The 24,254-nt window shown below is 35.5% G+C and overlaps 1 protein-coding gene across 2 annotated transcripts in view; it reads right to left on the minus strand.

Annotated features, from left to right (window-relative positions):
• Positions 1–24,254, minus strand: part of AP3B1 (adaptor related protein complex 3 subunit beta 1) — a 267,388-nt gene that overhangs the window by 36,053 nt on the left and 207,081 nt on the right. For both annotated transcript variants that reach the window (XM_081231538.1, XM_081231537.1), the window contains one exon: positions 3,545–3,776. In XM_081231538.1, coding sequence (XP_081087664.1) covers positions 3,545–3,776 — 232 coding nt within the window. The remainder of the gene's footprint in view (positions 1–3,544; positions 3,777–24,254) is intronic.

Below are 24,254 nucleotides of genomic sequence, written 5' to 3' on the forward strand. Positions count from 1 at the left end.
CTCAAGACAAACAATAACACCATTTTATTCTGCTTATGATTCCAGAGTCAAAGTGTAATGCTGTACATTAGAATAATGAGGGATCTTAAACATATACCTATTAAGTATATTTATGTATATATATTATATTTAAATAGAAACCATTCACTTTTGATTTCTACTTTGCTTAAAGTCTCTAGTATAACTGCAGTTGTATTGCACAGTAGCTTTATATTTAGTTTTATCTCTTCTGCATATATATCATTAGATGTAGTTATATTTTAGCAAGCATACACTAATCCAGTAGACTGTGATTATTCTAGGGCTTGTTGATAGGTATAATTTGCCATTTAATGCTAACCATTACAGAAACGATGGTACAGATAGGACCAAAGAACAATTCAATAAGCTTAAGATATTAAGTGTTTTTACATCTCAAAGGCTCAATGAAGATTAGGCATTATAAGAAGGTATTTGTTTGATGTTGATTTTTAAAGTGTTATTGGTTTGCTTGCTTATTAGTTGGTTTGGTGATTCCAGTTTGAATTTAATTTGTTTATAAACCTAACATTTACCAGGATGGCATGTTAAGTACCAGAAGACTTGCTACCTAACCTCTGGCAAACAAGCTTTATTGTAAATTACCATAATAATAGTTTTCTTGCACTTCTCCTAAAGCTACACCTTATCAGTTCATAGTTTTGTCAGTCACATTGCTCAAAACTATTCTTCAGTGAATCCTGGATGTTTTCTTCTGTGCCACAGCTATACTGGGGTTTGGTCTTATTTGCAGCTGACACCACATTGGTAGTAAATGCTGTCATCTGCAAAGCATGATGGCATTCGGAACTCAGATCTCTCTACATCACGTATTCTCATATTTCATTTGACACAGTGACAGTTCTCAAGATGCCTTGATGATGGCACTGTCTGACACAGTTTCATAACTTCCTCAGTCTTAAGATAATTAACTGTGAGCTTAGTGCCATACTAATTCTGAAGGATAGTTCACGATCAATGGTATGTTTTATTATATGAATGCTTCAAGAGCAAAGTGATCAGCATAAAATTATTCATATAATAGATTTTTATATTTGAAGCCTACTACATTTGAAAAGTTTATTCAGTCAGGTGTCTGTAGTTGAATACTGCTTCTGGATCGTTGCAATATACATGAGAGGGTTATGTAGAAATGGTTGAAAAACACTGGCTCTATTACACTGCACCATTAATAATGAAAAATTAAATCACACAAGATGCCATCTACTTTGATGTGACAGTTGTACAGTAACTAGTGAAATCTTAGCTGAACTCAGACTTGTCAATCATAAAGTCACTGAATATAGTGCCGAGAGCCTAAGGCTACTCTTTGAGTGAGTGAGTGAGTGAGTGAGTGAGTGTGTGTGTGTGTGTGTGTGTGTTAAACCTCTCATGTACATGATCTCTTTGGGAAAAATGGCACTTTATTCCTAATATTCTTGCAAGGAATCCAGTTTCATGCAAAATCCTGACAAAAGTCATCTCATATTATAGAGAAAGAAGAGAACAGATTGGTGACAAATAAGAAAGCCGCTGGACTCCTTAACATATACATATGTACTTATTAAATAAAACAAATATCTTACTTCCCTTATTTCACAAAAAATGAAAATGCAGTATTTGTTCTTTGTTGCATTCCTATGATTTTTTTGGGACTAATTAAGATATTTCATACTCTGAACTCTACTGTTACCTATTGACGAAAGAGACTAAGTGGTATTACATACAAATTACTGCATGGGAAAGAATTCTGTATCTTGAAGGTATTCAATAAATGGCAACAGAACAAACGAAACACTACAAAAACTTTGCCTAAGAAAAGAAAAGGAAAGAAAGCCTATTACTAGTACTGAGGCAATGGCATATATTCATATTTTATTTTGGTGTTAAGGCCACATTATGAAATTTATTATATTTATTTCTTCTATTCTACATAGGCCAACAAAAGGTCAACTCATCAACTCATTATGCCAGCTCAAAGACATCATAACACTGTTCTACTGTTTTAACCTTTGGATAACATTTTCAACCTTCAGACAATGCATATATCAGCTGCGTGACACTTTTTAAACTAAATTAATTTTTTAACTAGGTAAAAAAAGCTGGATTTCAAGCAGTAAAAAAGAATACAAATTGGGATATTCTTTAATTCCTTAGCAATATATTAACTTCATAAAATAATTCAATAAAAATCAGGCACTGTAGTCTTTAAATAGTGTCTTAATTACCAAATTATTTTTTAAAGAGGGTATTACATGGGTTCTGAAATCAACTTACTTTAACTCTACTTCTCTCTACTTTGGTTGCTTATAAAAATCTACCATATTTCATCTAGGAATTTTTTTTTCTTTGTGGAAAAATATAACACAAAGAATGACTTCTTTACTGAATGACTCATGAAAATGATAGGAGAGAATTCAACAATGTGAAAGAGCTCACTCAGGCAAAGAGGGAGAAAAAACAGAATAGCTATATGATAGACAATAATGAATAAAGGCAGAGTTACCCGGTCAAAAGGCTTTGCTCACCTAAAGTATTATAAAAAGGAACTACCTGGAGCCTTCTGATGGTAATATTTCAAGGATTCAGTGACAGAAACCTTATATCACTTTTAATTAAGATTTTGCCTGAAGCTTCTCCCAACTAAACTGTAGGACTGCCTCCACTTACACAAAACAAAGAGACAGACATTCTAATTATTATACTATTTTAAACTCAAAGTTAGCCGTACGATTGTTACACTTAAGTTTTAAAAGGTGTATTTTTTGTAAAACACTTAAAAAAATGGAAGGGGATGACAGCTGGAGAGACAGTATGATATCATGGGCACTGAGGTAGCCTGGAAAGCACATGCTACGTGGTAGGGGCAGCCGGCTTGGCATCGGCTGGTTGTGCTGCATGCAGTTGGGAATAAAGCACCTGTACTGCCATAATCTTGTGCTTTATCCATGAACGGTGAGATTTCTTGGTTTGTCCTTTAATGTAAAAAAAAAATACTGATTTTTAAATGGTGGCAACAGATTAAAAAAACATGATGTGTAAAAATACCAGTAACATACTGTGGGCTATTCTAGCTTCTATGTATGGAAAGGAAGACAAACAGAATAGTACATACCCTCTCAGTCTTTGCTCCCTTCACTTTTCAATCTATGGAATATGAAGGGAAATGGGGAAGGAGAGATATGGAAGGTACAATACCCCAAAGGCAGACTAAAATCATGCAGGAAATGAAGCTGACCAGAAATAGAGGTGGGGGAAGGTGATACAGATAGGAAAATAGGAGGAAATTGTGATTCTCCAGACACAGTCTTTCATCAGTACTGGTATTACCATTGCTGGCACCTAATTCACTAAGGGCAAAGACATGTATTTATCTTACAAGATAAGTTCAGTTTAAAAAGGAAAAACTTATATACACTGAGTTTGCTAATAGTCAATAAAATAATATGTATTCTACTTTATTTTTAAAATGAACACATTTAATTATCAAATGCAGTTAAAGTTTTAAATGAGAATTACTATTTACCTATTGGATTAAAAACATGCATTTGCATGCCCACAGGAAGTTTCTTTTCCCCTATGTGGATATTTTCTACCTTCCAATCAGTGGTATTATTCAATGTTATTTGCACAGAGACCATATTATCACCAAAAACGCAAGGCTGTCTTGGAAAGAAATAATGGGCAGCTAGTCCTTTTCCACTCATCCGATGAAGCAGCACATGAGTTTTCACTGGTACAAAGACAGGAGTACTAACCTATTGCACAATGGAAAAAAGAAGAAAAAAAAAAAAAGAATTAGTGATTATAGCTATTAATTCTTAAAAATATACAAAAATTCATAACACTTAACTCCTGTTTTCCCTAAAGTATTAATCACAATAACAGACATTAGTAGGATATCACACACATAGATATGAAATCAGAAATTATATAAAAATGTAAAGTAAATGCCTTTGAAACAGTATTAAAATTCTTCTGTACTCTGCAGGCATATATTAAAATATTTTGACAATCTATATCTAAAAAGAAGAGAATAATCTTAGTTATATAAATATATTCAATATTTTTAGAATTTATAAATGTTTTTGCTTTCTTCTTAGGTACACTATATTTGGACATTTTGCCAATTTTCTTATTAGTTTTAATAATTTGTCATTTGATTTTTTTGGGCCTTCAAACTGTAAGATATTATAATCTGTCTATAACGAACATCTTATACTTTCATTTCCAATCCTGACTGCTTTAACTTTTTTCACCCTGAATTTCTTTCACTGTAAACTGAAGACTACGACCTCCTTTTTAAGGTGGTTCTTCCTTTGCTTTAATGATTAAAAAGATCTTCCTTACCTCAAGATCAGATAACTATTCACTTACATTTTCTTCTGGAGCTTTCATGGTTCTAATTTTTTAATTCATGAGGAATTGATTTAGGTATATTTACTCTATATTTAATTATTTTTCTCCAAATACTTAACAAACCATCTGTACATGATTTAATGATTAGCTCTTCCTCAATGATCTATAAATGCAGACATTCTAATTATTTAGTTGGAGACATTTTTGAACCTTGATGGAGCTGTTAAACCAGTACCACACTGTTTTATTTCTTATAGCCCTACAATGTGATTCAACTGTTTGGTAAAACAAAGCATCGCTTATTCCTCCACCCACCCCTGCCAATATTTTCTTGGCTAATCATCTGTTTATGCTTCCACTGAACCTTAGACTCTTAGTTAAATTCAACTGTGAGTGGAATCAGAGGCAGCATATTAAGTGAAGAAACACAGTCCTTTCTAAAATCACATGGTGGCTATCTTTCTATTCAAAGTCAAAGTATTGCATGTGGCTTGACCTGACATGGGCAAGCTTTAAAAAAAAAAAAAAATCAATTTGTGATTAAACAGGCCTAATCAAGATTTTTTCCTAACAAGTGTACTCTCCCAAACTAGGTTTTCTATTATAATTGTGAGAGTACATATTAACCTGTTCAACATGCTCACTATGCCACTGACATCTGATGACGTAAAAACCTAATAATAATAATAATAATTTAAAACTCATCAACAAAAATCCAAGAGTTTAATATCATATACACAGAATGATAAAGTTGGAGAGAGGCAAGTGTAGAGCACCATGAGAAAAGCAGAACAAAAGCAAGAGTCTGGATTACAGGCAGCCAGGAATTAGCACTCTGGATATCATATAAGGTTCTCTGAAGGTATGCCTTAAGTCATTTAAGAGCTATCACCTTGTCTTAGTTGGTTAACTGATTCTCTCTCTCAATCTAACCCTGGGACACGTGGTCCAAATATTTGTTTTTTTCTACTTTGTCTCAAAATTCTGCACCTTTATTATAATAGTTAAAACAATGCTAAGGAATGTGCAAAGGAAGAAAAACAGTGTAATTCTCTCCACACATTCTTTCCACACTCAACCAAGTTCAAGAAGCACTTTAACTTCTAAAAAAGGTCCTCCCTAACAATCTTCAAAGCTTATCTATGATAGTGCAAAGAGGCCTATGTTTTCTTTCACAATAAATACCTCATAAATGGTACTTTGGGGTAATAATAGACACTTTTTTAACTACAGAAAGGGGCTGACTGAAAATGTTTGATTGCTTTTTTTAACCTATTTTCTAAGTTCATACAAGTCATATTTAGCGAACCTCCTCCACTATCTAAACTACATAGGTGATATTTTGTTCAATAAAACCAGTAGGTTGGGCTTCCCTGGTGGCGCAGTGGTTGAGAGTCCGCCTGCCGATGCGGGGGACGCGTGTTCGTGCCCCGGTCCGGGAAGATCCCACATGCCGCGGAGCGGCTGGGCCCGAGAGCCATGGCCGCTGAGCCTGCGCGTCTGGAGCCTGTGCTCCACAACGGGAGAGGCCACAACAGTGAGAGGCCCGCGTACCGCAAAACAAACAAACAAACAAACAAATAAATAAACAAACCAGTAGGTTTCATAAATACTTCATCAATTTCCATATGTAATACAATCCTGACAAGAAAGCAAGATTTTAGTTCAACATTTGTACATCAGATTACTTACTTATATTTCAGAAACATATACATGATCTGTGGCTGCTTATATTCTAAGATGCTAAATGTCATGAATGGCTTTTCTTACTTCACAATTTATAAATAACAATTATTTTATTAAATGTTAAAAAAACACATAAAAAGTAAATTAATTAGTGAATGACCTAGACTGGGGCTGTGAAAATGAGGGTTTAAGTTTAAGAAAGGAGGTAGATACTTAAGTTTGAACAAAACAGATCATCTTGGGGAGGAGACAGCAAACTACAGCCCACAAGCCAAATACCACCTGCTGCTTGTTTTATAAAGTTTTATTGGAACACAGCCATTCTGTTCTTTGACATATTGTGGGTGGTTGCTTTTTGGCTCTACAATGAAAGAGATGAGTAGTTGCAATGCCTAACATATTTACTATCTGGACCCTTTACAGAAAAAGGTGGCTGACCCCTGATCTAAGGGCATACATGTTACATTCTTCCTTCTCCCCTCCCCTTCTCCTGTTGTCCTGAGGAACAGCTCTCCACAGATCTCTCACAGTTCTGTACATCTTCTAAGCAAAGGTATTAACAACTTTGTTCCTGAAAATCTTTTCAAGGATGTACAGCAAACAGTCTTTGGAAATGGGTTAAGTGCCTCCCTCTGGGGCAAAGGTTGGACAGGTTTGCCAACAGACCCTTATGAAAGGTTGGGATCTTCTATGCTAAGGATCCTCTCCTCTAAAGCAACCCACTGCATATGCAGTCATTACCTAGCCTTCATTGCATCATCCTGTGAAAACTGGGGCTCAGAGAAGTGGCAAGAATGATGTTACCCTGGCTTTTGCTATTGTTGTGAGTAATAAACTGTCCTTTGTATTTGACATAGGAGTCTGGTGTCTTCTACCAGTACCCATGAAATTGTCTCAGGCTAACTTGTGAGGTAACATCTCATACCCTTCACAGTTCTTTGGTACCTACCTTTCTTTTTTTTTTTGGTCATCCGACAATTCCCAGATCCACTTACTCCAAAGAGCTAAATTAATGTTGAGTAGGAGTATCGTGTACAGCTGTGCAGTGGTAACTGACTGAGAGGTGGATAAGATCTAAAAACCTAGCTTACATTCAAGGGTGCCTTTATGGAATGTGCACAATGGCACCACCTGGGTTAGCACGCTTTGCTAATGAGAAGTCTACTTGACAAAGAAGCTACTTTTTTTTTTCACTTTCCTTTATTAAAGTTGGTGTTATGACCTGGCTAATTGTTTCTATGAGGTTCTGATGTATCATGATGTGTTCTGATGGCTGATAACAAAGTATCAAGTAAGTTTTATGAAAGACACTGAGGAATCAGAGTTCAATGTTTCAGGGTAGCTTTTATCTGGTTCAAGACTAAGTGCTGGTATTTTGAAGGACCTTTCTCCCCAGTGTTCTACCCTGTAGTGGTTATATATGGGATTGTCTGCTCAACACATCTACCATCTTCTAGGAATGTTGCCACATTCAGTTCTTGATGGAGCTGGCATGTTCTTATGCCACCTCATGACCTGACCACATAAACTGGTTCAGGAATGGGCACCTGGCCAATGAGTTCCTTTCCTAGGATTTTTGGATTTGGGACTTAGGAAGTTGAGCCAGTCTCTCTCAAGTGGCTAAAATTCTGAGATTTAAAACTCTAATGTCTGTGGCCACATTTCCTGCCATATTGCTCAGTAAGAAATAAACAAAGAACAGGTGAGAGACAGAGTCCTGCTGGTATCTTTGGTTTGGATGGTTCTTGAAGCTGACATTCCTACCCTTCCTGAAGCTTGGTTTTCTGTGAAATACTCTAGCATTCCTTCCTGAAACTTCCCTTTTTTTTTTTCCTTAAGCTAGTTCAAATTCGGTTTCTATCATTTAACTCCCCCAACTCAACTACTAATCAGGATTAGTCAGATTTCAGGACACTAACTGGGAGACTGGGGAATAAACTCATAATGGGAGAAGGCACTTTCTTGCTCCTTTTCCTAAAGCCCTGGTAGATATGTTATGGTGAGACTCAGGCATGGCATCTTATTAGGTTGAACCATACGAATCTACCAACTCTGTACATCAAAGACTTGAATTACAGCAAAGGACATAAAAGCAAAAATAAACAAATGGGACCTAATTAAACTTAAAAGCTTTTGCACAAGAAAGGAAACTGTCAACAAAACGAAAGACAATCTACTGGACAGGAGATAATATTTGCAAATGATATGATCAATAAGGGGTTAATATCCAAAATATATAAACAGCTCATACAACTCAACATCAAAAAAAGAAACAACCCAATTATAAACTGGGCAGAAGAACTGAATAGACATATCTCCAAACAAGACATACAGATGGCTAACAGGCACATGAAAAGATGCTCAACATCATTAATTATCAGAGAAATGCTAATTAAAACCAAAATGAGATATCACCTCACAACCGTCAGAATGTCTATCTTCAAAAAGAACACAAATAACAAATATTGGTGAAGGATGCAGAGAAAAGGGAACCCTCCTACACTGTTGGTGGGAATGTAACTTGGTGAAAAACAGTATGGAGGTTTCTCAAACAACTAAAAATAGAACTACCATATGACCCAGCAATTCCACTCCTGGGTACTTGACTAGAAATTTTCTACTGGATATAATTGGACACAAATGAAAAATACCATATTTCTTAATAATTAGAAGTACTTCTATGATCCAAACACTATTTCTTATAGTATCTAGTTCAGGTAAAAGCATTATTTCCCATTAAATATTAAAACTTGTATAAATAGGAGAGTATAAAAGACAATATTTGAAAACAATGGTTTTGATTTAATTATTTAACTACTAATGTTCAAAGAATTAAAAATTTAGCTGCATTATAAGCAAATGACATGGGTTATCTTCACGATTCCTGAGGAGGTAATTAATTCACCAACTATAATAACTCTAAAATAAAAAGCCTTCTTCTAGAGTTAACAGAACAAAAAGCATCAAGTAACAGTGAGAGAATCCTCTACAAATCTTTACACAGCATATGTTTAAATAATAAAAGTCATTTGTGTACCTTTAGATGGTTTATGAAAATAACCAATCAATTTTGCAGACACAACATTATTTCTAAAGGGAATCTATGTGACTCATGATGCCTGTAGATACAGAGACAAACCACACATATTTTATCAGTTTATTACAGTAAGCAAATAAGCGTGGAATGAGAGTGCACATAACTGTCTACTTAGCGCTTACTGAAACATTTATAAGAGCTGTTATCTCCCTAATAACAGACAGACAGCGTGCAATTTTAGAGAGGAGAAAAGCTTCATATTTTTTAACACTTCACTAAAAAGTAACCGAAGAGTGTAAAATGAAAAATACTCTGTGCAGTTAGCTGGTAATGGACCATATTATCAACTCAAGTTAGATTTATAGGATACAAACTAGTCACTAATAGTTATTTTATGGCATAGCATGTCTGCTTTTTTTGAGATTATTAAGATTAAAGTTGTAAAACTTCTTTTGAACATAGCTGTTCAAAATGATTGAATTATAAAATTTAAATGAGAACTGAAAATAAAACATGGATTATCAAGTGCCTAAAAATAAACCTTGTTCAACATCTGCATTACTATTTCAGAGATGACACTTCCATGTAAAGCTTTATGAAAACAGTATCTTCTAGTCCTTTTTGCTTTAATCCACATTCAGACAATCATTTTTAAGTATTATCAATCTATTCTGTTTTTAGACTCCAAAAATATGAAGATCTGCAGTATATAAACTGCTCTCTTTGTTCCTAGTTTTGTTTGGCTTATTTTACAGCAGTATCTATTTAGATATATGATTTATAAAAAATGACCAGATTGTAAACAGAGATACAGTTTCATCTTTAAAATTAGCACTTTTTTTTTTTGCGGTAGGCGGGCCTCTCACTGTTGTGGCCTCTCCCCTTGCAGAGCACAGGCTCCGGACGCGCAGGCCCAGCAGCCATGGCTCACGGGCCCAGCCACTCCACAGCATGTGGGATCTTCCCAGACCGGGGCACGAACCCGTGTCCCCTGCATCGGCAGGCGGACTCCCAACCACTGCGCCACCAGGGAAGCCCTAAAATTAGCACTTTTTAAACCAGTGTAAATCTCAACTGGTAAGAACTGTAATGCAGAAAGCTACAGTATTGTCTTATTCACCCAGTAAACTGTAGAAAGTGAGCCTATTTTATCTTTAATCTACAGTATTGGGTCTAGTACCTAGTACAGGATTTAAAAAAGCAAAGGGCAAATTTGCTTAACTGTTAGCTAGAACTATAAACATAACATTCAAAGAAGTATATTTCATTTTTCCATCGAATATTACTTTAAATAAATGGTTTATACTTCTAAAGATAACTTCCTCCTTACATATGTATATTTAGGTATTCTAGAAAGTAACTGTGTTCCTTGCTCCTATTTTATTTTAGTCATCAGTATATACAATGAAAAACGTGAGACTTTTCACCTCTTATTTTGGTAATAAATAAAAATGTATTTACAGAAAGATCTGAGTAATTATCAACAAACATTTAATGAAAACCTTACTTCACACATGGTATTAAGCAGGCTACAGCAAACTTGGCCTGTGGATCAAACCCAGTCCACTGCCTGTTTTTGTATAGTCTGTGAGCTAAGAATGGTTGTTACATTTTTAAATGGTTGAAAAAAATAAAACTAACATTTTTGTGACACTAAAATTATAAGACATTCTAATTCAATGTCCACAAATAAAGTTTCATTGGAACGCAGCCACATTCATCCATTTCTGCATGACCTCTGGCTGTTTTACCACAATGGCAGAGTTGAGTGGCTGTGCTCGGCAAAGCTAAAAATATTTACTATCTGGCCCTTTACAAATGTTTGCTGATCCCCACAGAGGATGTATTCAATTTCCATTGGTGTTGAGATGAGGAGGAAATTACTTTATAATAATAGCCTATCCTTTCCCCTCCCCAAAGATAAACCTATGTCTCACTGTCAATATACTACCTTTTATAAATCTGAAATCCAGAGTGATGTGTATATACCTTTATTTACCACTTTCATAGAAAAACAGTTCCAGAACTATGGATGTAGATACGTTATACTATTCTTAGATATGTTCTACTATTTTTTTTCATATTTCCTTTTTGACTTTTGGTTTAAGGGTGCTAATAAAAACAAAACAATCTGGTTTCCAAAGTGTTTAGCAGAAAGGTTCCAATAATTGGTTACAATAAATTTTGTCAGAACCAGAACAGTTTATGTAAGCACAAACAATTATGTGTTGTGTTATTTGATAGATGTGATAATCATTTGACCTTTAGTTCTACTGCTTTCTCACTGACAATATCAATATCATATAAAAAAAGAAAATGTTAGTGTTCCCTTCCTTTGGAACCAAGCTCAGAACCTTGACATTGTCTTTGACATTCTTATTTCCCTCCAACAATTACTTGAGAAGTTTGATGTCTCTTGTATTCATTTTCTTCTTTTCTGTTGTCTACCACCAGCTTAGTTCAAGTCATCAATGACACTTAAAACATTAAAACGTTTTTTAAAATTTAAAATTGCAAAAGAAGTGCATGTTTATTGAAAACAATTTCAAACAGTATGGAAATACAAGTAAAATCCCCTCAGGTTTAACCATAATTAACAATTTGGTGTCCCTCCCTATCTTTTGCTCCCCTTTTATTTCTGCTTGCCCATTCAAATTGGCCTCCCTGTCTCTAGATTCCTTCCACTCCAATCTGTACGACAGGCTCTTGTAAAAATAATTCTCTTAAAAGTGTACCTCCCTTATACGCTCAGTGAGGAGGGGTAGAAAGTGCTGAGCTTTGAAGCCAGACAGATGAGCTGAACCTCTGGCTCTGCAATTTACTAATCCTATGACACTAAAAAAGTTACTCATGCTTTAGAGACCTCAATTTTCACATCTGTGAAGTGGGGAAACTACGACCTATCTTTTAGGGTTGTTGTAAATCTAGGCTAAATATACAAAAATCTAGAGGAGTGAAGGGCCTGAAGATGTTAACATGACAGGCACAAGTACGGGAGTGAGACATGATTTCAGAGTTGAAATGAAAGAGTATGTGGTTGAAATTCAGTACAGGTCAAAGTTATCGGTACTGAACAGATCAAGAGGCTGTGAGGTTACATATTGCACAGGTTGAAAATATGTACAGTGAGATGTTCCAGGATGATGGTGGGCTGACGAGATTATGTGGAAGATGCAAAGATCTTCACTGAATGTGGGTAAATGATTAAGAGATCCCAAGATGAGAATGACAAGGAAAGGAAAAGGGCATAGGAAGATGGAATGGGCCTCATATGAGGAAGGAACATGAGGATGAAAAGGGAATGGCCTAGATGAAACATCTGGGAGCTTCATACAAACCATCTTGCTGGTAATAATGATTTCGTCAAAGAATTCTAGAGAATTGTGAGTGAGGTCATGCTGAGAATATTTGTTATGGGACAGCAAGATCCAAAGGGAGATTCTCAGAGGAAAGCCAGGCTATATAACAGTACTTTATAAAAGTATGTGAGGGGATTGGTAGTTGTTCCACACATTTCACAATGGGGCCACAGCATCTAAAAACCAGCCATGCTGCTTGCACTTAAATGAACTGTAACTTAGGAGACAGAGGGATATGGATCTCATCTAGATGAAGTCCTAGAGGAAGAAAAAGAAGTATGTCTTAGTTGACGTACAAATTGGAAAGGCAGTTTTATTACTGCTACTTTAATTTTAAATAACAGGGCTCTCCAGGGATGCTTTCTTTGAATCTGACAAAGAAGGAAAGGATCCTTTCTACATCACAGATGTCAGTCAGACAAACCATACATTGCTGTGGAATTCCTGACATAGGGCAAGTTTGGGGAAATGGGTCCTCTGAGACCACAGACCTAGCATGCACACTTGCTCACACGTTCTCTCACACCCCCACAAACGTATATTTATACATACATATACATATATATATATATATTTTTTTCTTTTCCTGATCTGTGCATAAATGTTTTAAATTCTTCAGTGAGGAGGTAGGGATGGGTAGAACATCTTGATTTACTACACAGGAACCTCTGAATCTTTGGAGTCCACGTCTTTGGCAGCAAAACCTCTGATGACCGGGCTTTATTTTCAGTAGAGTCACCCGACTAGGAATTTTTCTGGATCAATACCTAGGATTGGGGCCTAGGTGCTTGTACTCTTGCACTGGTCCATGTGTTCTCAGGCTTTCCCTATATTTGACATATGAAACATCTTTCTTCAGAAGCAAGAAAGGCTATGGCTTCCCTCTTGTCAGGTAGAGTTAGTGCTGGCAGTGGTAAGTAAGAAAACATTAAATTTTAAGTTAGAAGACCTTCAAGTTATTGATGAGAAGAAAATTATTTAACTTCTTTGAGCATGAATTTGTAAAAAAAAAAAGTAATATTACTTAATTTGTAGGATCGTTTTTATAAGGATTCAGTGAGATACTTCATATGAAAGTGTTTTGTAGATGAAAGTACTCTTCTTTAATTGTCATTAAAGACAATGTTTATTGGCATAAGGGAAAAACATTGGCGGGACTAAGATTAGAATTGAACATTTTTAAGTGTCATTTCTGTCAAGTAATAATCTACAATTCCTTTTCCAATAAACACAAAGTATTCCTTATGATAAAGGAAAATAAAGGTCAGTCACGCAAGCTAGTGGGGAGATTTTTTCCTCTTTTTCAGAGAACTACAGGAAGTGGGAAGAACCAGCATTTATTACTTCTTTCCGAAGATTAATGATAACCGAGGAAACCTTTTTGAATATGACCTTAATTATGAATCAGTAGCCTTAGTCACCAGAATAACCTTCAAAAGCAAATCAATAAAATGAGATCAGATTTTTAAATTATCAGTTATTTAATAAACTAGATATCTGAAAGTGGATTTCAAGTGAGAATTTCATAAGCACACACCATTTATGAAGTGATGAGGAATCTCAAGATAAGTCTGAATGTCCTAACATCATAGGAAGACTACTACGCTTTGAGATATTTTATACTTCTTTACTTCATCAGGATTACAGTATTAAAAAACTCCTACCATCTACATATCTACCTTCAGTACTGAAATTACAGAATCCCACTTTTATACTAATTATAAGGAATTAACTCTTACTGTTTGGACATGTTGAAAAGAGCAATGAAGAATATCACTAAAAAAAAAGTAACAAAGGTAACCAGAAGCAGCTGAATGGGGCACTAGATCAAATGTCAGAAGCCCTGGGTTATGGTTTCAACTCAGTCATATATTAGTAGTGAGAACTTAGCTAAATCACAACCTCACTTAGCTTCTGTTTTTCTCCTCTGTAAAATGGGGCTAATTATACACGTCCTGTCTGCTTCACTGAGCTGTTTTGAGGATAAAATGAGACTGTATATGTGAAATTGATTTTTAAACTGTTCAATAAAAGGCATTATCGGGATTATTAGTAAATTGAGTTTCCTGTCAACATTAAAACATCAATCTGTCAGATAACATAAGGTCCTGAGGTTAAAGGTACATATCAAAAAGCTGAATCACCATTGGAGAAGGGCATTTAAAACAATATTGCTGTATTTATTGATAGTACCATCCAAAGGCCTTTAAAACAGTAATCCCTTCCCCCATGTCCTTTTTTTTTTTTTCCCCTCTCTGTTAGTTGTGGGTGAAGAGGACTGTTCTCTAAAAGGTTTCTAAATGATGTTGATGTTAAAAAATATAGTATCACCATTTAACAGCCTTTTAAAGAGCAGTCCCTAGCATGGTCTTTGTTAACAACTGAGGGAGGAAGGGACTGTTTTTTCAAAGGCTTTTAGAGGATGTTGTTAAAAGAACATATAGTGACATCATTTAAAAGCCTTTTAAATAATAGTTTTCCTTCCCTCCCAATTGTAATGTCCTTGGCTTTCATTTATTTTGTACTACAAGCTGAAAATGGACATGCCAACATATTATTGGTTATGGCAGGCATTTGTTGGATAGAGAAGGATGCATTGATTTAAAAAATGTTGATGTCCAGAAATAAATCCAGCTCTTCAAGAACACAGTACCAGTTCTATACAGGATACTGGCCACCCACCTTTTCATTGAGTTGTGGTACCTTTTGCTTGTTTTCTCTAAGAGTTTACTGAAGACGATGCCACGCAAACAGGAAAGGAGTCATTACAAGATTTCCGGTGAGATAAATGTAATCCTACCACCCACTGCTACTTGAGTTAACTCTCCGTCCAACTTATGGCAAAATCTAACTCTAACTCCTATTCTGTTGTTTCGTTAAATTATTTCTGCCCACTATTGCTCTGATTTTAGACTCTACCCCACTAGGGGACAGCAGTGGATACTTAGGGTTCCTCTCCTTATTTAGCTCTCAGGGAGAGGAAAAATTAAATCAACCACTTGGTTCAAAGCACAAAGTCTGATAGCCAGTAAGCTCTGAGATAGGTTAGCTCAGATTATCTTTCACGTAACACACCAAAGAAAAAAGAATTACCTCCAGGGGTATAATCATAAAATAGGAAACAATTTTTCATTTCTTCTTATGCTGGGTCTTTTCAGAAAAGTGTTATTTCATTTTAAGGACAGGAATTCCTAGATCTACAACAGTTTGATGAAAAAAATAAACCTTTAAAAATTCTAAAAGCAGAGCCCGCCAAACACACTGTATTTTCTTTTTTTGAATTTTTGAATTTAATTTTATTTATTTTTTTATACAGCAGGTTCTTATTAGTTATCCATTTTACACATATTAGTGTATATATGTCAATCCCTATCTCCCAATTCATCACACCACCACCGGCCCACTGCCACTTTCCCCCCTTGGTGTCCCTACCTTTGTTCTGTACATCTGTGTCTCTATTTCTGCCCTGCAAACCAGTTCACCTGTACCATGTTTCTAGGTTCCACATATATGCGTTAATATACGATATTTGTTTTTCTCTTTCTGACTTACTTCACTCTGTATGACAGTCTCTAGATCCATCCACGTCTCTAGAAATGACCCCATTTAGTTCCTTTTAATGGCTGGGTAATATTCCATTGGATATATATATACCACATCTTCTTTATCCATTTGTCTGTCAATGGGCATTTAGGTTGCTTCCATGACCTGGCTATTGTAAACAGTGCTGCAATGAACACTGGGGTGCATGTGTCTTTTTGAATTATGGTTTTCTCTGGGTACATGCCCAGTAGTAGGACTGCTGAGTCATATGGTAGTTCTATTTTTAGTTTTTTAAGGAAACTCCATACTGTTCTCCATAGTGGCTGTATCAATTTACATTCCCACCAACAGTGCAAAAGGGTTCCCTTTTCTCCACACCCTCTCCAGCATTTGTTGTTTGTAGATTTTCTGATGATGCCCATTCTAACTGGTGTGAGGTGATACCTCAATGTAGTTTTGATTTCCATTTCTCTAATAATTAGTGATGTTGGGCAGCTTTTCATGTGCCTCTTGGCCATCTGTATGTCTTCTATGGAGAAATGTCTATTTAGGTCTTCTGCCCATTTTTTGATTGGGTTGTTTTTTTAATATTGAGCTGCATGAGCTGTTTATATATTTTGGAGATTAATCCTTTGTCCACTGATTTGTTTGCAAATATTTTCTCCCATTCTGAGGGTTGTCTTTTCATCTTGTTTGTAGTTTCCTTTGCTTTGCAAAAGTTTTTAAGTTTCATTAGGTCCCATTTGTTTATTTTTGTTTTTATTTCCATTACTCTAGGAGGTGGATCAAAAAAGATCTTGCTGTGACTTATGTCAAAGAGTGTTCTTCCTATGTTTTCCTCTAAGAGTTTTATAGTGTGGTCTTACATTTACGTCTCTAATCCATTTTGAGTTTATTTTTGTGTATGGTGTTAAGGAGTGATCAAATTTCATTCTTTTACATGTAGGTGTCCAGTTTTCCCAGCACCACTTATTGAAGAAACTGTCTCTTCTCCATTGTATATCCTTGCCTCCTTTGTCATAGATTAGTTGACCATAGGTGCATGGGTTTATCTCTGGGCTTTCTATCCTGTTCCACTGATCTATCTTTCTGTTTTTGTGCCAGTACCATATTGTCTTGATTACAGTAGCTTTGTAGTATAGTCTGAAATCAGGGAGTCGGGTTCCTCCAGCTCCATTTTTTTCGCTCAAGTCTGCTTTGGTTATTTGGGGTCTTTTGTGTCTCCATACAAATTTTAAGATTTTTTTGTTCTAGTTCTGTAAAAAATGCCATTGGTAATTTGACAGAGATTGCATCCAATCTGTAGATTGCTTTGGGTAGTATAGTCATTTTCACAATATTGATTCTTCCAATCCAAGAACATGGTATATCTCTCCATCTGTTGGTATCATCTTTAATTTCTTTCATCAGTATCTTATAGTTTTCTGCATATAGGTCTTTCATCTCCCTAGATAAGTTTATTCCTAGGTATTTTATTCTTTTTGTTGCAATGGTAAATGGGAGTGTTTCCTTATGTTAGTGTATAGGAATGCAAAAGATTTCTGTGCCTTAATTTTGTATCCTGCAACTTTACCAAATTCATTGATTAGCTCAAGTAATTCTCTGGTGGCATCTTTGGGATTCTCTATGTATAGTATCATGTCATCTGCAAACAGTGACAGTTTTACTTCTTCTTTTCCAATTGGTATTCCTTTTATTTTGTTTTCTTCTCTGATTGCTATGGCTAGTACTACCAAAACTATGTTGAATAATACTGGAGAGAGTGGAAATCCCTGTCTTGTTCCTGATCTTAGAGGAAATGCTTTCAGTTTTTCACCGTTGAGAATGATGTTTGCTGTGGGTTTGTCATATATGGCCTTTATTATGTTGAGGTAGGTTCCCTCTATGCCCATTTCTGGAGAGTTTCTATCATAAATGGGCGTTTAATTTTGTCAAAAGCTTTTTCTGCCTCTATTGAGATGATCATACAGTTTTTATTCCTCAATTTGTTAATATGGTGTATCACATTGATTGATTTGTGTATATTGAAGAATCCTTGGATCCCTGGGCTAAATCCCACTTGATCATGGTGTATGATCCTTTCAATGTGCTGTTGGATTCTGTTTGCTAGTATTATGTTGAGGATTTTTGCATCTATATTCATCAGTGATACTGGTCTGTAATTTTCTTTTTTTTGTAGTATCTTTGTCTGGTTTTGATATCAGGGTGATGGTGGCCTCATGGAATGAGTTTGGGAGTGTCCCCTCCTCTGCAATTTTTTGGAAGAGTTTGAGAAGGATGGGTGTTAGCTCTTTTCTAAATGTTTGATAGAATTCACCTGTGAAGTCATCTGGTTCTGGACTTTTGTTTGTTGGAAGATTTTAAATCACAGTTTCAATTTCATTACTTGTGATTGGTCTGTTCATATTTTCTGTTTCTTCCTGGTTCAGTCTTGGAAGGTTATCCTTTTCTAAGAATTTGTCCATTTCTTCCAGGTTGTCCATTTTATTGGCATAGAGTTGCTTGTAGTAGTCTCTTAGGATGCTTTGTATTCCTGTGGTGTCTGCTGCAACTCCTCCTTTTTCATGAGTCCTCTCTTTTTCTTGATGAGTCTGGCTAATGGTTTATCAATTTTGTTTATCTTCTCAAAGAACCAGCTTTTAGTTTTATTGATCTTTGCTATTGTTTTCTTTGTTTCTATTTCATTTATTTCTGCTCTGTTCTTTATGATTTCTTTCCTTCTACTAACTTTGGGTTTTCTTTGTTCTTCTTTCTCTAGTTCCTTTAGGTGTAAGGTTAGATTGTTTGAGATTTTTCTTGTTTCTTCAGGGAGGCTTGTATTGCTATAAATTTCCCTCTTAGAACTGCTTTTGCTGCATCCCATAGGTTTTGGATCATCGTGTTTTCATTGTCATTTGTCTCTAGGTATTTTTTGATTTCCTCTTTGATTTCTTCAGTGATCTCTTGGTTATTTAGTAATATATTATTTAGCCTCCATGTATTTGTGTTTTTTACATTTTTTCCCCCGTAACTTATTTCTAATCTCATAGCGTTGTGGTCAGAAAAGATGCTTGATATGATTTCAATTTTCTTAAATTCACTGAGGTTTGATTTGTGACCCAAGATGTGATTGATCTATCCTGGAGAATGTTCCATGTGTACTTGAGAAGAAAGTGTAATCTGCTGTTTTTGGATGGAAAGTCCTACAAATATCAATTAAATCTATCTGGACTATTGTGTCATTTAAAGCTTCTATTTCCTTATTAATTTTCTGTTTGGGTGATCTGCTCATTGCTGTAAGTGAGGTGTTAAAGTCCCCCACTATTACTGTGTTACTGTCGATTTCCTCTTTTATAGCTGTTAGCAGTTATCTTATGTATTGAAGTGCTCCTATGCTGGGTGCATATATATTTCTAATTGTTGTATCTTCTTCTTGGATTGATCCTTTGATCGTTATGTAGTGTCCTTCCTTGTCTCTTGTGACATTTTTTATTTTAAAGTCTATTTTATCTGAGTATTGCTACTCCAGCTTTCTTTTGATTTCCATTTGCATGGAATATCTTTTTCCATCCCCTCACTTTCAGTATGTATGTGGCTCTCTTGTAGACAGCATATAGATGGGTCTTGTTTTTGTATCCATTCAGCAAGCCTGTGTCTTTTGGTTGGAGCATTTAATCCATTCACATTTAAGGTAATTATCAAATGTTATGTTCATATTACCATTTTCTTAATTGTTATGGGTTTGTTTTTGTAGGTCCTTTTCTTCTCTTGTGTTTCCCACTTAGCTAAGTTCCTTTAGTATTTGTTGTAGAGCTGGTTTGGTGGTGCTGAATTCTCTTAGCTTTTGCTTGTCTGTAAAGCTTTTGATTTCTCTGTCGAATCTGAATGAGATCCTTGCCAGGTAGAGTAATCTTGGTTGTAGGTTCTTCCCTTTCATCACTTTAAATATGTCATGCCACTCTCTTCTGGATTGTAGAGTTTCTGCTGAGAAATCAGCTGTTAACCTTATGGGAGTTCCCTTGTATGTTATTTGTCGTTTTTCCCTTGTTGCTTTCAATAATTTTTGTCTTTAATTTTTGTCAATTTGATTACTATGTGTCTCGGCGTGTTTCTCCTTGGGTTTATCCTGCCCGGGACTCTCTGCACTTCCTGGACTTGGGTGGCTATTTCCTTTCCCATGTAAGGCAAGTTTTTGACTATAATCTCTTCAAATATTTTCTCAGGTCCTTTCTCTCTCTCTTCTCCTTCTGGGACCCTTATAATGCGAATGTTGTTGCGTTTAATGTCCCAGAGGTCTCTTTGGCTGTCTTCATTTCTTTTCATTCTTTTTTCTTTATTCTGTTCCCTGGCAGTGAATTCCACCATTCTGTCTTCCAGGTCACTTATCCGTTCTTCTGCCTCAGTTATTCTGCTATTGATTCCTTCTAGTGTATTTTTCATTTCAGTTATTGTATTGTTCATCTCTGTTTGTTTGTTCTTTAATTCTTCTATGTCTTTGTTAAATATTTCTTGCATCTTCTCGATCTTTGCCTCCATTCTTTTTCCGAGGTCCTGGATCATCTTCACTATCATTATTCTGAATTCTTTTTCTGGAAGGTTGCCTATCTCCACTTCATTTAGCTGTTTTTCTGGGGTTTTATTTTGTTCTTTCATCTGGTGCATAGCCCTCTGCCTTTTCATGTTGTCTCTCTTTCTGTGAATGTGGTTTTTGTTCCACAGGCTGCAGGATTGTAGTTCTTCTTTGCTTCTGCTGCCTGCCCTCTGGTGGATCCAAACACACTATACTTTAATTCTAAATTTCAGCACAGCTCTTATTTTTTGCCAGTCTTGCACAAAGAACTCACTTGTTAGTTCTGTGATTTGCTTAAATCATTACTTGCTTATGATTTACTCTAATAAATCATATGACTTAATTAAATATTAAATATTAACCATAATACAATGCTCAGCTCAAGCCCTAATTGTTCTATTCAACTGTACCTGACCAACTCTAGCCCATAATGATGTTAGTCACATTCCATTTTTACATTCCCTATAATTTAATTTTCATAGTATTATTTAACTTTATGCATTCAACATGATTACTTAACTTTATTCTTATGCACCATGTAAACAGCAAAGTGCTAAGTCTGGACAATAATTTTTTTGCATGTTTTTGTGTGATTTTTAAAAAATATAAATAACCTTTGAATTCTCTGTTGCCTTAATAGCACAAGTGAGCTAGTTATTTGTGCCTATAATTTTATGTGATAATAAATACTTTTATATTTTAAAATATTAAAAATCTGCATAAAATGTCATTTCATTTGACACATTTTCCATTATCTACTGAGATAAATCAATGTTTCACTGAGAAATGCTAGTATAATTAATTCTAATAAATGAAAATTGGCAAAAGTTTGAAATAAAAATTGACTTGAAGCATCAAAAAGACAGCAATAGGAAGGTACAGATATAAAATTTAATATGACTGATCTGAAAATTTCAAATTTCTCTTAATTTGAGTGGTCTGACCAGAGTTAAGTAAAACTGCCACAAATAAGAACTTCTTGGTTAGACAGCTGGCCATAATCCCCACAGCAGGGCTCCATTTGAATTCTAGGAATAGTGAGTGATCACCATGGTGTCATCAATATCAAGACCCAAGAGTACATGCTTATATGTGGTGCTGGGCTCTGGCTCTGCATCAGAATGACCTCCATAATGCCATGGTCCTAACCCTTCCTCTCTCCTACAATTTGACAGGTGAGGTATAAATAGCTGAGTCATCTTCTTCTCCCCACAGGTTCTATACATGAGGTGGTATACAGAATAATGGATCCCCAAAAGTGTCTAAGTCCTACCCACAGAATCTATAAATATGTAATGATGCACGGCCGGGGGGAATTAAAATTGTTAAACAGCTGAGTTTGAGATGAGATTTTCCTGGACTGTCTGCGTGGGCCAATGTAATTGTACAGATCCCATAAGTGAACGAGGGAGGCAGGAGAGTCAGTGTCATAGTGATGCAGTGTATGGACAACTTAGTCATTGTTGGCTTTGAGCCAAGGAATGTGGGCAGCCTCTAGAAGTTGGAAAAGGCAAGAAAAAGGATTTTCCCCTAGAGCCTCTAGAAAAAAACACAGCTGTGCTGACACATTGATTTTAGATCAGTAAGACTCATTTTGGACTTTGACCTCCAGAGCTGTAAGATAATAAATTTGCATTGTTATAAGCCACCAAATGTGTGGTAATGTAGCAGTAACAGGGAGCTAATAAAAGTAATTATAATGTCTAGTTGGAAACTACTGTTCTGAATTCTTGTGTTGTAAAACCCATCTGTGGAGTCTATGGTATAATGTTTATTTGCATACACCTTTCAATGGCTGATCTGTGATGAGAGGCATCAACAATTCTGCTTTCTGTATAGTATTTTCTCATTGGACTTAAGCTCCAATTAGCATAGACACTAATAATTTGAGTGGCTTTCATACTGGATAGTTACTTGTCAGAGTCATTTGGAAGACCGGTTTATAAAAAATTCCCCTCCCCTAATACTTTCTTTATTTTTAATGAGCACACTAAGTTGGCTTTGATCCATTTGGTTAACAGACAGGTACTGAGAACCAACGAAAAAAATAAAAGATGAACTGTCTTCCAAAGGCTCCAATTTAATGCATTGCATATTACCTAAGACTACCTCTTAACCCTTAGTATGTATTAGTTTTTCTAATAAAATATGCATACAAAAAACATTTTGCATGAATTCTATACAAGCCAAAAGGGGATTACAGTAGCCACACACTTGGGTGATGAGACCCAAGACAGACAAGTTTCCATGGGAGAAAATGAAGGAACCAAGAAAAATACGGGAGGGTTTGGGTGGGGCAGAACAAGTTTAGGACAATGAAATATCTAGGCAAGAGAAGGAGAGGGTAAGTATTACATGAGTGATAATCCTGAAGCACCTCTTAACAATGTTACAGTTTTTTCCAGCACCACCTTTTTCTGAAACAAGCACAATAAAAAAGTCAGATTTTTAAAAAGGTTATACTGAGTCTCTGAATCTGAATTCTTAACCACTTTACAAGCATTCACCTTAAAGTTAACATCATAACTCCTGGGATAAATAATGCAGGTGTACCAGTGGGTGCTTATGCAACCAGGTCTACATGAGAAAAACGAAACCACCAGAGATATAAGCAAATACTGCTCAGAACAAACTTAATTCAGTCTGTGTTGGTTTAACAGAAATGTATGTAGAATGGCAAAATGTTTCTTGGTGGAAATTTCACATCTGTAAATTATTTGATATAAGGCATTCAGTATTATCATCCAAGATAAAAGGATTCTTCTCTGAAGATTCGGCAGCATTAGTTATTTCCTCTGTCAAGGACTATAAACCTCCCTGGAAGCTCTACTGTACTCTTGTTTATGGTCTCTGTTTCCAAAAGGCTGTAAGATGTGCTCAAAACTGTAACCATGGCTTACTTTTTAAATTTGCTGCTGCTCATACCATAATGTTCCGAATATGGAAGACATTCCCTTCATGTTTATTAATAGAATGTTCAGGTTAAAAAAAGCTTTCACTAAAAAAACCACAACCTCCAAAGCTTTTTACTAGATGCAAAAGAGAACAAGCACTACCCATAGATATGGAGTCTGCAAAGAATGTGAAGAACTTTAACCTATATTAACTATTCTATCCAAACTATTCTTGGAGATCTGAGAGAACTGAGAAATTTCATATAACTACGATATGTAATTCTTATGTTTAATCTAACACCTGCTCAGATCATTTCACTGCCACTTGATATATAATAGCACTTTTTGGTTGAGAGCTTTGAAATACGTATTGAGCCACATATCTATAAAAATATACTCCGAAAAGCATATTGGTGAACTTCAGAATACATACAATCTGGTCAAGTATTAAAAAAAGATATAGGCTATGATTTCCTCTACCCATTTATTGAAAGACTGGTGAATTGATAACCTTCTCCAGATGTGTAATGTTCTTTTTAAAATTAATTAAAAGGTACTATTTTCTAAGGAAGAAACAGTTAAAAGAAGTCAGACACTAATTTCTGAGAGTTTCCTTTAAACTGTTCTATTTTTCCCCTGAGTGTTTAAAATTAGCAAGGCATTCAAACTTGTTGGGTGGTACCTCTATGCGTTTTAGCAAATGAAGCTATGTAAAACTTCAAATTCCTTTTTTCTTTCCAAAACCCTTGGGAAATTTTCTGATTCAAATTAAATATTATAGAAGGCATAAGACTAAATTGACAGTGGCT

The sequence above is a fragment of the Mesoplodon bidens genome (genome assembly GCF_964165515.1).
Source record: "Mesoplodon bidens genome assembly, chromosome: 4".
Taxonomy (NCBI): domain Eukaryota; kingdom Metazoa; phylum Chordata; class Mammalia; order Artiodactyla; family Ziphiidae; genus Mesoplodon; species Mesoplodon bidens.